Here is a 14,601-nt window from a genome sequence, read left to right as displayed (position 1 = left end):
TTTTCCTCTCCTTCGCAAGAAAGAGTATTCTGACCCTAAATCAGTCTCTGTTCAGTTCAGTGTAGTTTCTAATAGAGATGGTAGAGAATGTGTGTGGCTGCATGTGAGATTTTAATTGCGCTATAATTATATACTTACTGGAGCCAGTTTCCAGGTACATGACTGTTAGTACATCTCTCTCCATCTATCCATCGTAGCTCATGGAAACTTCTTTCCCTTTGATGGCCCAACAGGTGTTCTGGCTCACGCCTTCAAGCCAAGGGAGTGCATGGGTGGAGACGTGCTCTTTGACAAGGATGAAATCTGGACAATGGGGCATTGCAACCTAGGTAGGGCCACTGCTCCAAGCATAACATGAGGATCTGAATTGTTTTTATAAAACACAATAAAATAGGATTTCAAATATGATTATAGACAAATAAACATTTTCTCATTGGATGTTGTTTTAGGTTACAACCTGTTCGCTGTTGCGGCCCATGAGTCAGGCCACTACCTTGGTCTCTCCCATTCCAAAGACCCCTCATCTCTCATGTACCCCAACTACAAGTATTACAATGGAGCACAGTACACACTGCCATGAGGTGACGCGCTGGGACTCCAGCAGTTGAGTTGAAATCACCATAGTTATCACATGGTCCTGGTGGATTTTTGGTGGATTTCTATCTAAACATTGGAGATTTTGCTTTTATTTCCAAGGCAAGACAGTCAGAAAACAGGATCCACCTAACCTTCCTAAGAAGTGCGATCCCAACTTCTCTGTTGATGCAGTGGCAGTGTTCGGGAAGGAGATAGTTCTCTTTAAAAAAACATGTAAAGGAGTTTTGAATTATGCAATATGATTTCTGTAGTATAAATTCTTATTTGCCCCAACACAGCGGTTTGTTTCCCTCCAGGTACATGTGGTTGAGGACAACATGGACGACATACTGGAACTGTCTGAGAGAGGGCCCCAGCAGCACATACCTTCCCAGCATCAACTCTCCTGTGGGTGCGGCCGATGACATCTCTGCCAAAGGCGTTGCATATGTCTTCACTGGTAATGTGCAGTCGGATCGCCTCAAAGGCCTCACTTAGGCCTCGCAGCATGACAAGGCTAGATTTGAAACAGAAAACTGTTTCAAAGAACAACTGGACCTAAATTATAGCCCTATGTCAAAAATGTCGCACCTCATGCAAGAAACTCACAAAGCTTATTGCCATCTGGCAGTTCTTGTGGTATGGTTTTCATCGTGTTCCAAAGGCAGTGGCGGTGCTCTGTGTTTCAGGTCCTAAGTACTGGGTGGTTTGACAGCTTAAGATGAAAAGCCACTTTGGCTCCATATATGACTATGGATTCCCAGAGAGTAAGGAACATTGACGCTGCTGTTCATATCAGTGAATATGGAAAAAACGTATTCTTCATAGGACACGATTACTACAGGTAAACACAGTCTCTAACAAAATGTTTTTGGGTAAATGACAAACATAAAGTGAATGGTAATTACAGTATAATACAGTATTCTGGTGCAGAAAATATAATGTTTCCAAACGTCCACTGTTTTGGTAAGAGCAGTATGTCTTGACTGTTGCAGTGTTTGATGAATAGGCATTCCAGCTCCTGAGAGGCAAAGACTGCCATCTAGTGTTTAACAATGAGACATGTTAGAAAGCAACTGCACATAAGCAATCCATCATTTATAAGTTCAATGTTTATTTTGTATACAATGTATAGATACGATGAACACAGACGTTCATCAGACTGGCCAGGTATTGGGAGGAGGGTTGATGCTGCATTTGAGTTACAAGGTAGACTATAAAATAATTTGCCATGTCACCTTGCCTTCAATTGCATACATTTTGATATCATGACACATTTGTGTTATTTTGATTACTAGGCCCAGTTTAACAAAACATTATCATGTTTTCTCATCAACAGGTACTATCTACCTCTTCAGTGGAAAAAAAGCATACAACTATGACTTGTCCTAACGTTTACAGCAATGTTCAACAGCACAAAGCCGACTTTGGCATCTCACTCATGTTCTGATTGGAACCATGTACACCACAGGTTGTTATTGATCATATAAAAGAGAGTGTGGACAGGGCAGGGTGATAGAGAAAGAGAGGGTCTCCCCTCTCTGCATTACCACAGGTTTGTAAATTATGGGTCTTCCTATGGGTTCCTTGGTCCTTTTTCTGGCCTGTTTGGGTCTGTGTCAGGCTGCCCTCAGCAGCACTCCAGAGGTCCAAACATCACCAGAGGACGACGAGACAGTTGCTGGGGTAATTTAGCATCACATGGCTCAGTGTGTTGCTACCCGTATTGTCAGTATTATCTCAGAATGAGGCGAGAAAATACTTGTTAGCCTACTTGTTATGCTTGTACTGTTTTGCATGAGAGTCCTAATAGGCATGATAGTTTAAAATGTTGTCTCTAATCCTCCTCCTACAACAGGTCTCAATACTACACAGATGTGGGGTTGACGAAATCAACTTCCCGGATTATTATCAAGCCTGACATTCACAAGAGCCTGGAGGCCATGTAGGCGTTCTTTGGCCTGGAGGCCACTGGGGTTCTGGACAAAAACACTCTGGAGGTGATGAAAGAGTCCAGGTATGGTGTGTCTGACATCAGCAGATATGGACACTTCCACAGGAAACCAAAATGGGAGAAGAGCACTGTCACCTACAGGTATAGTAAAAGCTCTTTAAGTGCATTAAGTTTGACAGCTAAAATCAAGGAAAATAATATGGTATTCATGGATAATTGTTGATCATCTGCTGAAATGTCAAATCCGTTGTTACCCAGCCTGGGTCATTGTGCAATGCCTAGGTTGCACTGCACTGCAGGAGTAAAATGGGTCCTTTTTACTTGTCAGGTAATGTCAATTAGTGAGTGCTGAATGACTTGTGTTTAACAGAATCACTCAGTATACACCAGACCTGAGGCAGAGAGATGTAGATGCAACTAGAGCCCAGGCCTTCCAAATCTACAGTGATGTAATCCCTCAAGACTTCAAACAGATCTACACTGCCGACATCATGATCCTCTTCAAGGGTTGATGTGAGTATGGACTATCACAATGTTATGGATTCAATACCATCTCTATACACTACTGACAAAATATCTTAAATGTCGCTTGTCCAAACACAGATCATGGGGACTTCTATCCTTTTGATGGCCGAATGGTGTCTTAGCCCTTGCCAACTCCCCTGGACGGGACACACACTTTGATGATGACGAAACCTGGAAAACGAGCTAGAGGGGTGACCATCTGAACACACAACAATATTTAAAACATAGTGTTGCCCGATTCACTTATTCAACAGACTCACGTGGAATGTTGTCATCAGGAGTGAATCTGCAGTTGGTGGCGGCCCATGAGTTTGGTCACGCTCTGGGACTTGACCACTCCAGGGACAGGAGAGCTCGGATGTTCCCCACCTATCAGTATGTAAATACCAATGGATACACACTGCCTGGTGATGACAGACGTGGGGTCCAAGCCCTCAATGGTATTCAATCAATTTCTATAGAATAATTCTGTTCACTACATGTGTTTTTTATTACTATCTTTATGGAATCCTATTTACATGTTTGTGCGGTGTGTGTTATCTTAAAGGTACCCGTACACCTCATATCAAGCCTACACCCAAGCCCGAACCCAAACCAGGACCAGAGCCAGAACCCGAGGAGCCAACAGAGAACCCCAAGCCAGACTCCAGACCCAAACCCAAAGACGAGCAGTGCAACCGGGACCTGGTGTTTGACGCAGCCTCCTCGATCAGGGGAGAACTGTACTTCTTCAAAAATGAGTGAGTTGGATCCTTGCAAACATTTCCAATGCAAGACAATTTTATCATTATCTTGTAAGAAAAGGCCTGTATGATTGCAACCTGTGTTTCAAGCTGATTCTCTGTCATTATAGGTACTACTGGCTGAAGAGCACGGCTGTCCAAGGAATTAGGCTGACTAAAGTGAGCTCGAGATGGGCTCAGATTAACTATGTCGATGCTGCCTATGAAGTCCCAGCTAAATATGTGGTATATCTGTTTGAAGCTACAGTAATGACAGGAATGTCAAAAGCACCAAAAAATGACAGCTACATTTGATTTGTGTACTCCCACTCCCAAACTCTCTCTTCTACAAACAGTATTTCCTTCCTCCTCCATTCCTGCCATTATTGAAAGAGATCGTGATACCTCACATCTCAAAATAGGGCTACTTAATGTTAGATCCCTCACTTCAAAGGCAGTTATAGTCAATGAACGTTCTGACCATAGTTCTTGTGTGTTTTGCTTGTTTTAGTGTTGGTCAGGACGTGAGATGGGTGGGCATTCTATGTTGTGTGTCTAGTTTGTCTGTTTCTATGTTTGGCCTAATATGGTTCTCAATCAGAGGCAGGTGTTTTGTGTTGTCTCTGATTGGGAATCATATATAGGTGGCTTGTTTTGTGTTGGGGTTTGTGGGTGGTTGTTTCCTGTCTTTGTGTTTTCTCTGCACCAGATAGGGCTGTATCGGTTTGCCACATTTGTTATTTTGTATCGTGTTTATCGTTTTATTAAACATTTTGAGCACTGGCTACGCTGCGTGTTGGTCCGATCCCTGTTACACCCTCTCTTCTTGTGAAGAGAGGGAAGGCTGCCGTTACAGAACTAATCATAATCTTGACGTGATTGGCCTCACTGAAACATGGCTTAAGCCTGATGAATTTACTGTGTTAAATGAGGCCTCACCTCCTGGTTACACTAGTGACCATATCCCGCAAAGGCGGAGGTGTTGCTAACATTTACGATAGCAAATTTAAAATGTTTTCGTCTTTTGAGAAAAAGTCTATGAAATCTATGAAGCCTACTCAATCACTTTTTATAGCTACTGTTTAAAGGCCTCCTGGGCCATATACAGCGTTCCTCACTGAGTTCCCTGAATTCCTATTGGACCTTGTAGTCATAGCAGATAATATTCAAATTTTTGGTGATTTTAATATTCATATGGAAAAGTCCAAAACGCTTTCGGAGCCATCATTGACTCAGTGGGTTTTGTCCAACATGTCTCTGGACCTACTTACTCACTGTCACAGTCATACTCTGAACCTAGTTTTGTCCCATGGAATAAATGTTGTAGATCTTAATGTTTTTCCTCATAATCCTGGACTATCGGACCACCATTTTATTACGTTTGCAATCGCAACAAATAATCTGCTCAGACCCTAAACAAGGAGCATCAAAAGTCGTGCTATAAATTCTCAGACAACACAAAGATTCCTTGATGCCCTTCCAGACTCCCTCTGCCTACCCAAGGACGTCAGAGGACAAAAATCAGTTAACCACCTGAGGAACTCAATTTAACCTTTCTCAATACCCTAGATGCAGTTGCACCCCTAAAAACTAAAAACATTTGTCATAAGAAACTAGCTCCCTGGAATACAGAAAATACCCGAGCTCTGAAGCAAGCTTCCAGAAAATTGGAACGGAAATGGCGCCACACCAAACTGGAAGTCTTCCGACTAGCTTGGAAAGACAGTACCGTGCAGTATCGAAGAGCCCTCACTGCTGCTCGATCATCAAATTTTTCCAACTTAATTGAGGAAAATAAGAACAATCCGCAATTTATTTTTGATACTGTCGCAAAGCTAACTAAAAAGCAGCATTCCCCAAGTGAGGATGGCTTTCACTTCAGCAGTAATAAATTCATGAACTTCTTTGAGGAAAAGATCATGATCATTAGAAAGCAAATTATGGACTCCTCTTTAAATCTGCGTATTTCTCCAAACGCTCAGCTGTCCTGAGTCTGCACAACTCTAGGATCAAGAGAGACACTCAAGTGTTTAAGTACTATATCTCTTGACACAATGATGAAAATTATCATGGCCTCTTTCCTATGCTTCCTGGCTGATGTTTTGGTCACTTTTGAATGCTGGCGGTGCTCTCACTCTAGTAGTAGCATGAGACGGAGTCTACAACCCACACAAGTGGCTCAGGTAGTGCAGTTCATCCAGGATGGCACATCAATGCGAACTGTGGCAAAAAGGTTTGCTGTGTCTGTCAGCGTAGTGTCCAGAGCATGCAGGCGCTACCAGGAGACAGGCCAGTACATCAGGAGACGTGGAGGAGGACGTAGGAGGGCAACAACCCAGCAGCAGGAAGGGGTACCTCCACCTTAGTGCAAGGAGGTGCACTGCCAGAGCCCTGCAAAATGACATCCAGCAGGCCACAAATGTGCATGTGTCAGCACAAAATTGCCCTCGCTAGAAACCTGTGTTTCAGACATAAGGAAGTGGATGGCTGCAAACTTTCTACTTTTAAACTCGGACAAAACAGAGATGCCAGAATTTCTAAGCAAACAGCTGGAGGCAGGGCTTTTTCCTATAGAGCTCCATTTTTATGGAATGGTCTGCCTACCCATGTGAGAGACGCAGACTCGGTCTCAACTTTTAAGTCTTTACTGAAGACTCATCTCTTCAGTGGGTCATATGATTGAGTGTAGTCTGGCCCAGGAGTGTGAAGGTGAACGGAAAGGCTCTGGAGCAACGAACCACCCTTGCTGTCTCTCCCCTCTCTCCACTGGGATTCTCTGCCTCTAACCCTATTACAGGGGCTGAGTGACTGGCTTACTGGTGCTCTTTCATGCCATCCCTAGGAGGGGTGCGTCAATTGAGTGGGTTGAATCACTGACGTGATCTTCCTGTCTGGGTTGGCGCTATCCCTTGGGTTGTGCCGTGGCGGAGATCTTTGTGGGCTATACTCGGCCTTGTCTCAGGATGGTAAGTTGGTGGTTGAAGATATCCCTCTAGTGGTGTGGGAGCTGTGCTTTGGCAAAGTGGGTGGGGTTATATCCTTCCTGTTTGGCCCTGTCCGGGGCTATCATCCGATGGGGCCACAGTGTCTCCTCACCCCTCCTGTCTCAGCCTCCAGTATTTATGCTGCAGTAGATTATGTGTCGGGGGGCTAGGGTCAGTTTGTTATATCTGGAGTACTTCTTCTGTCTTATCCGGTGTCCTGTGTGAATGTAAGTATGCTCTCTCTAATTCTCTTTCTTTCACTCTCTCGGAGGACTTGAGCCCTAGGACCATGCCTCAGGACTCCCTGGCATGATGACTCCTTGCTGTCCCCAGTCCACCTGGCCGTGCTGCTGCTCCAGTTTCAACTGTTTTGCCTGCGGCTATGGAACCCTGACCTGTTCATCGGACGTGCTACCTGTCCCAGACCTGCTATTTTCAACTCTCTAGAGACAGCAGGAGCAGTAGAGATACTCTTAATGATCGGCTATGAAAAGCCAACTGACATTTACTCCTGAGGTGCTGACTTGCTGCACCCTCAACAACTATTGTGATTATTATTATTTGACCAAGCTGGTCATCTATGAACATTTGAACATCTTGGCCATGTTCTGTTATAATCTCCACCCGGCACAGACAGAAGAGGACTGGCCACCCCTTTTAGCCTGGTTCCTCTCTAGGTTTTTTCCTAGGTTTAGGCTTTTCTAGGGAGTTTTTCCTAGCCACCGTGCTTCTACACCTGCATTGCTTGCTGTTTGGGGTTTTAGGCTGGGTCTCTGTACAGCACTTTGAGTTATCAGCTGATATAAGAAGGGCTATATAAATACATTTGATTTGATTTGGTCTCATATTTCCACAGGTGACAAATACAGTGCTTTGCAAAAGTATTCATCCCCCTTGGCATTTTTTCCGATGTTGTTGCATTACAACCTGTAATTTAAATGGATTTATACTTGATTTTCATGTAATGGAAATGCACAAAATAGTCCAAATTAGTGAATAAAAAATAAAAAACTGAAAAGTAGTGCGTGCATATGTATTCACCCCTTTGCTATGAAGCCCCTAAATAAGATCTGGTGCAACCAATTACCTTCAGAAGTCACATTATTAATTAAATAAAATCCACCTGTGTGAATTATAAAATGCAAATGCAAATTAATTACTTAAAAATCATACAATGTGATTTTCTGGATTTTTGTTTTAGATTCCGTCTCTCACAGTTGAAGTTATGATAAAAATTACAGACCTCTACATGCTTTGTAAGTAGGAAAATCTGCAAAATCGGTAGTGTATCAAATACTTGTTCTCCCCACTGTACATGAGTTTATAAAGCCTTCAGCACAACATTTGCTCTGGACAAAACTTTTGCTGATGAAGCCAATGTTTCTTCCTATAGGTTACCTTTACTTCTCAGATGGTCCAAGGCAGAGTGAGTACTATCTGGCGTACAAACGGGTGATTGGTGTTCTTCTGAACTACGGCTGGCTGGATTGCTACTAAGATACTACTACTATTGATAATACGATTTAGTTATGAACATTCTATATGTTCCTGCAAAAAAATTACAAACTGCAGTATTTCGCTAATTTTCTATCTCTGTAAATAATTGCAAAACTGTTGTAGGCTTACTACTGTGTTTCTTGCTTGTCTATCACTACAAAACAAGGGAAAGCTATTATAGAGTGTATGTCTACTTTGATATTCATCCATAAATATGAATATGTGTATGGGCTCATCTCTAAAAGAGACCTTGGTCTCAGCATGACTCCCTGTCAAAATAAAATTGAAATGCAATAAATAAGTGATTGCTGTATTTGATTTATATCAAATGACGTGCATATAACTGTTGGGTATGTGTATAATAGATCAAGGTTTGTTCGTCTATTTCTTCATTATTGTCAAACTCCTGCCAGCATAGCCTAGGGATTCAAATACAAGTCAGATGTTGTGTAAGTCGACATGTTTACTGTACCTTCTGGCATTGGCAGGACTGCTGGCACTTGTTTGTTTCTCATTTGATCATATCTGTTGTCAGAGAGCAAGATTCGAGACGTTCATTGATAAAACATGTATCATTAAATAAATGCAATTGATACAAATATTGTTTAGTATTATTGTGAACGTAGCTCATACTCAGTTCCAACTACAGATACAGCATACTTGAGCACATCAGCTGTTGACAACAGGCTGCATAAAGAACTACATTTCCCAAATCTAAAAAAAAAAGCAATTTAATGACAGGAAATGCATGGTGCTCGTTTTAATTCCTCCGAAGCGTAGTTTCCGTCAGTTTTCTGAAATAGTTCAGGCGATAAAAACAAGTCGACTGCACAACGCATTGTTGGATTTTTGCAAACCTTTCATCATAAGAATTGTTGAGATTAGAAACAAACATTAACAAACATACTCTCCGGAAAACGTGTTTGTTTGCTAGCGTCAAGCTTTTGCTGCAACGTGTAAGTTATGTAAACAATGCAATGGAGACAAGCGAAGAAGTGCTTCAGGGTTCTCCGATGATTCACGGAAAAGAGCAAGCACGAATTGACAGGAGTGGGGTAAGTTTTTGCAAAATATAACGAATACTCGTACAGACCTTCATTCACGTAAACTGCCGCGTTATCTGTGATCATTGATAGCTAACTAGCTGGTAGTAGTTGCTCATAGGACGTCGTCGATCTACGACGAGCTCATTTCCAAAACATCCTCATGCCTCTTCTTATTTTCCCAGGGAGTAGCTATGTTCTACAAAATCATCTAGATGACCAGAGTTCTTGGATGTGTGTTTTCGTTTCGTTCCAGCCCTCAACGAGCAGAAACCAGACCACAGGAACTCCCCTCTCACCTATGGACCCATTGAACACACTGTCCAACTTTGAGTCAGAGATGGAGCCAGACGGACAGGGAAACTACTCTCTCTTCCCTGCCTTGGACAACATGGCCAGCCTGGCAGGAGCTGCCGAGGCTCTAGAGAGGTAAGCAATACCAAATTAAACGCATCTACACACACGTCCTTATTCTGTTGTATGTGGGAGGACAAATAGGCTGTCACTACACAGGAAAGATAATGTTGGGTCTTTCTGCTAGTATTATATGAGGATAAGTCTCTTACATTAATATTTATTTGCTTTGTCTTAAACTGTCTACCTAAATATGAATGTCTATTCATTCTTTTTCCAGTGAACCAGCTAACGATGTTGCAGACAAGCCCAATCTCACATGGCTTGATGCTGCGCAGGTACAGTATTTTTTTTTTAACACTGTCTGTAGCCTACTGTATGTACCTTGACATTTAAAATCAGATTGCTGTCTGTCAGTGAAATGCAGCAGCAATACAACAGTCTGCTCTTTCCCAGATTGTACTGGAGGCAGCTGGACGCCCAATGCACATCAAGGAGATCAAACAGCAAATCATTGACAGGGGATTGGTTCAGTCCAAGTACAGTACAACATTATCAATTCTATAGATATAGAATGCATTTTAAAGAAAGACAAAATGCGTCAACTGCATCCATTTAAACAAATGTATTTTAAACTTTTTAAAAAACATTCCTGATAGATCAACAGCATGATATTCCCAGTAATCATTCCTCAACTGCCCATAACCACATTTATATTCTATTTCTGGACAGTGCGAAGTCGAGCCTTGAGGCTGTCATGTACCGTGAGGTAAGACTAATGAGACACTTCAATGGCCGTGATAGGTCCAAAGCTTATAGCATCTCCATTTTCTTTGCTGTACTTCAATGGACTCCACACCCAGGACACTATAAATGAAGCAGTTCACTTTATTTTCGTTATTTGTCCTGTACATTATCGAAGTGGATATTTCAGTATTAAAACAACTTTTATTTTTTTTGCTTTCTGCATATCATTTCACTCTTGCTTTTCCCTTCCTTTTGTTATTGAAAGAAAGGCCATTAGTTGAGCGTAGGACAGGTTTGCACATCAATGGCCTGTGCCTTGAACCAGAGAGAATGCAATGGTGCTCTCTGCTATAGTGTGCCAGGATTAGAACATTAATCATGATGCTCTTAAGTAGCAGATAACACAGGCTAGATCTTAGTCATTCAAGGTTACAACAGTGAGACCTACCCTTAAGACATTTGTCAGTTCCCCAACACCTAGCCCTGGCCTTAGTATCCCACTATGTTGCAGACACAGAAAGGCAGCAGGAGATTCAAGAGGATTGAGAACAGAAATGGAGTCTTTGCACTGTTGGTAAGTTATCATTATGCAAAGGATGTCAGATGAAATCCCTTTAGTTCAATTCTATCACTGCTGATCTGACAAATATAGACATTTAGGAGAGTGCAGTGGAAGATCAATGTGTTTGGATAATTAACATTAGAATTTGTTCCCTTATATAGTCATTGTAGCCATGTTACTTTGCTCTGTCACAGTTTTCATTTTGCGTTGTATAAGTTACTGTTCCAGATATACCTCATCTACATAACATTGTCATTGTATGCACAATCATATGTGGATCGTGGCCTACATTGCCACTAGTATTTGAATGTGGCGTTATGATGCAATGCCCACTGAGTTTGGTCTCTCTCCATCCACAGACAGATGATGAGGGGCAGCAGGCTCTACAGTCCTTCACCACCCAGTCTTTCATGGGGTCTCCCCCCCAGTCAACCTTCTCCAGCTCTGGCTCTGCAGCCTCTCTGCCTCCCTTCCCCTCCCCCACAGGTCTCTCTGAGACCAGGCCCAAGACCAAGAAAGGCCCACGCAAGAACCAGAACGAAAAGTACAGACTAAAGTACCTCAGACTACGCAAAGCAGCACTGGCCATGATTTTTGTGAGTACTCTACATACTAAAGACAATCACTTGAATGAGTATTATTCAAGTTATTTCTGTAACACAATGTGTTCAGATGCTACATGTGTCCCCCATAACACTTAGATGTATGGAAGAGAAATGTTGGAGATGTGTAGTAGACTATGGTATTATAGGCTGAGGGCTGAAGTCACTAACTGAATATCCCACAGGAGAATGCGGCTCTCTGTGATGAAGTTGCACACTTAGAGGAGAAGTTTGTGCGAGCAAAAGAGGAGCGCAGGTGAGTTTAACTGTTATATTGATGCATTTAAAAAAAATAATAATAATAATAATTGAACACTGATAGGTACTTTGAAAACAGTTTTTGTTGTCTTATCGGGCATCTCTTGTGCTTTGTTTTCCAGGTTCTTACTGAAATCGCTGTTGCAGTACCAGTCTGTGTCAGAGGGGGAGCTGCTCACCGCTGCTACTACCAGCTCTCACACCCCTGTGACCTTCAGTTCTGTCCCAACGGGGGCGTCAGTCCTGCCTGTGGGTCATAACCTGGCCTCTGGGACCTCTGGGGCAGAGGAGGGCCTTCATAAGAAGCCTAAGAAGGAACGAGGCAGGGAGAATGGAAAAGAGGATGGTGGGTAGAGCCATGTTCATATCAGCCTACCTGTAGATAAGACAGATTCTTATGTCTAGTAATGATGTATTTTCTTTGACTCCATAAAATACATTTTCCTCAGGTCCAAAAAGAATGTCAAAAAAGCGTAAGCTTGCTGATGCGGGGTCTCGTAAGCTGGTTCAGCCCATCGCTCTGGACTCCTCAGGACGTCCTGTCTTCCCCATAGTACTGGGGGGTCTGACTGTGTACAGTCTAGGGGAGGTCTGTGTCTCAACTCATACTTATGCCTCACATTTGCTCTTTATAAAAACTGTCCAACTTATCTTACATTGTTCTCCTTTCCTTGTCTCCTCACTTGCATAGCCATTCTGTTGAAAGTACTGAACAGATTTCCACCATATTGCCCTACCTTATCATGTTGGTCAGGATCAGTGTCCATGAAAGGAGACCAGGAGAGGCTATTTAAGACTGTTGGGACACAGCCCATGACTTCTCAGATCAGTGGCTAGAGAATAATGAATGATGTCCTTCTCTGTTCCAGATTATCACAGACAGGATGCTGTTCCATGACCAGTGTGCCATCTACCCAGTGGGTTTCTGTAGCACACGCTTCTTCGCCAGCATGAAGAGCCCTGATCAGCAGTGCCTCTACACCTGCCAGATTAAGGACGGGGGTGGTGGCCCACAGGTACACTCGCACTAATGGAGCTATAAAACATTATGAAGTCATGTGCTAAGTAAGTCAATTAGGTGCTGTGAGACAGCTTATGTTTTTGTGAGGAGTGTTTTCCTTATCAAACCATCCCCCCCCCTCCCAGTTTGAGATAGTGCCTGAGGAAGACCCTCAGAATGCCATAGCTGCCTCCTCTGCCCTCACCTGCCATTCCAACCTGCTGAAGGCCATTGGTGCTCTAAGGTACCTGCTTGCTGTACAGACTGGCTTATAGAATCAGTGGATGCATTTCATTGTATGACTTTTCTCTCATTATCTTACATCTATACCCCTACAGATCTAAACCGGTGGCACCCATCGTGCCTTCAGGAGCAGACTTCTTTGGCTTCTCCCACCCCACCATCCAGAACCTGATCCAGAGCTGCCCAGGAGCACGCAAGTGCAGCAAGTGCGTCTCTAGTACTCAAGTATAATGTCATCTACCTCACTGGAAATTAATTGAACATTGCAATTGGTGCATTTCCTTTTTCAGATGAACTGACCTTTAATATACTCTCTCATATCTGCTAAAGTACATGTAGCTGAACGACTTATGTGTTGCTTATTGGTGTGATATGTCCCTGTAGTTATCAGTGGATCCGTTTTGAGGTGTGTCGTCCAGGCGACGGCCAGGTTCCACACAGCCTGTCTGAGGACGATGCCTCGGTCAGCTTTGAGGCCTACCAGAAACACCAGGGCTTTGATGACACCATCAGGGGGGAGAACAATCTAGTAGGTGAGGCCGAGCAGTTTGCCACACTTTCTCTACCTACCTGTACACCCCCTAACCTCATAATTTAGCATATAATGGCCTTTGTTTATTATTCTTGTTGTCTGCTAGCCGAAATAGAAAGCAATGATATTATGGGTCAACTATCCAGTCAAGATCTGATTTCAACCACTCAATCCCATCTTCTTTCCCCAGGCATGACTCCACAATCCCCTGGTTCCTCTCACCAGCATCTTCTGAGCTCACCCACCCTGCAACCTTCTACATCTTACTTCAGCCACTGATCCGTTCCTCCTCAACCTCCACACCAGTGAAGTAGTGGTAAAGAAAAAACTGGTAAACGATGATCGCCTTTTGCGGTTAATAAAGTAACGCTCCATATATTTTCAATGCATTTATTTGTGATAGGTGGGTAAATGCTTGTGCAAAATAAATGAAATGGCATTTACCCTCCACTACACCACTGCTCTAGAAAGCCTGGTGACACCTGTGTGGAGGTTCTCAATAGGACCAGTTGCGTCTGTACTGACATTGACAGTTCTAGAAGGAACCAAGAAGAGGAGACTACAGAATCATGTTCTCTTACATTTAAACGATCAATGTACGTTGTTATCATGTGAAAGAAAGTTGATCTGACTGCCCTCTGCAGGTCTCTTTGTGTAGTTGATCAAGTTTGCCCCTGTATGTACCACTGTAGTTAGTACTATAAAATGGGTGGTTTGAGCCCTGAATGCTGATTGGTATACCACGGGTATGACAAAACATTTATTTTTACAGTTTTAATTACATTGGTAACCAGTTTATAATAACAATAAGGCCCCTTGGGGGTTTGTGATATATGGCCAATATACCAAGGCTAAGAGGTGTATCCAATCCTTAACTGTGGTATATTGGCCATATACCACACCCCCTCCTGCCTTATTGCTTAACTATAGTTGATTTGGTGGACAATGTAAAATGGACTACGCCTGGCATCTCAATAAAAACATTTTATTTCATTTTACTAT

The 14,601-nt window shown here is 42.9% G+C and overlaps 1 protein-coding gene and 1 pseudogene across 4 annotated transcripts; both read left to right on the top strand.

Annotated features, from left to right (window-relative positions):
* Positions 1-1,328: 1,328 nt before the first annotated feature.
* Positions 1,329-8,258, top strand: LOC129822530 (collagenase 3-like; annotated as a pseudogene).
* A 757-nt stretch (positions 8,259-9,015) lies between these two features.
* Positions 9,016-14,592, top strand: tbrg1 (transforming growth factor beta regulator 1). 4 transcript variants are annotated; one of them, XM_055880433.1, is made up of 15 exons: positions 9,016-9,313; positions 9,558-9,730; positions 9,936-9,993; positions 10,112-10,194; positions 10,388-10,424; positions 10,914-10,976; positions 11,324-11,560; positions 11,752-11,822; positions 11,947-12,170; positions 12,274-12,413; positions 12,694-12,840; positions 12,971-13,068; positions 13,163-13,273; positions 13,452-13,600; positions 13,790-14,592. In XM_055880433.1, exons 1-15 carry the CDS (start codon positions 9,236-9,238, stop codon positions 13,876-13,878), a joined length of 1,758 nt encoding a protein of 585 aa, XP_055736408.1. In that variant the 5' UTR covers positions 9,016-9,235; the 3' UTR covers positions 13,879-14,592. The 4 variants fall into 4 exon arrangements, with proteins under 4 accessions (XP_055736408.1, XP_055736411.1, XP_055736410.1 ...); XM_055880436.1 differs by having other exon boundaries at positions 13,452-13,596; positions 13,790-13,875; XM_055880434.1 differs by having other exon boundaries at positions 9,224-9,313; positions 9,487-9,730.
* Positions 14,593-14,601: the final 9 nt, after the last annotated feature.

The sequence above is a fragment of the Salvelinus fontinalis genome, chromosome 24 (assembly GCF_029448725.1).
Source record: "Salvelinus fontinalis isolate EN_2023a chromosome 24, ASM2944872v1, whole genome shotgun sequence".
Classification (NCBI taxonomy): Eukaryota; Metazoa; Chordata; class Actinopteri; order Salmoniformes; family Salmonidae; genus Salvelinus; species Salvelinus fontinalis.
Note: the sequence above shows the minus strand (reverse complement) of the source record. Positions and strands in the feature narration are given on the sequence as shown.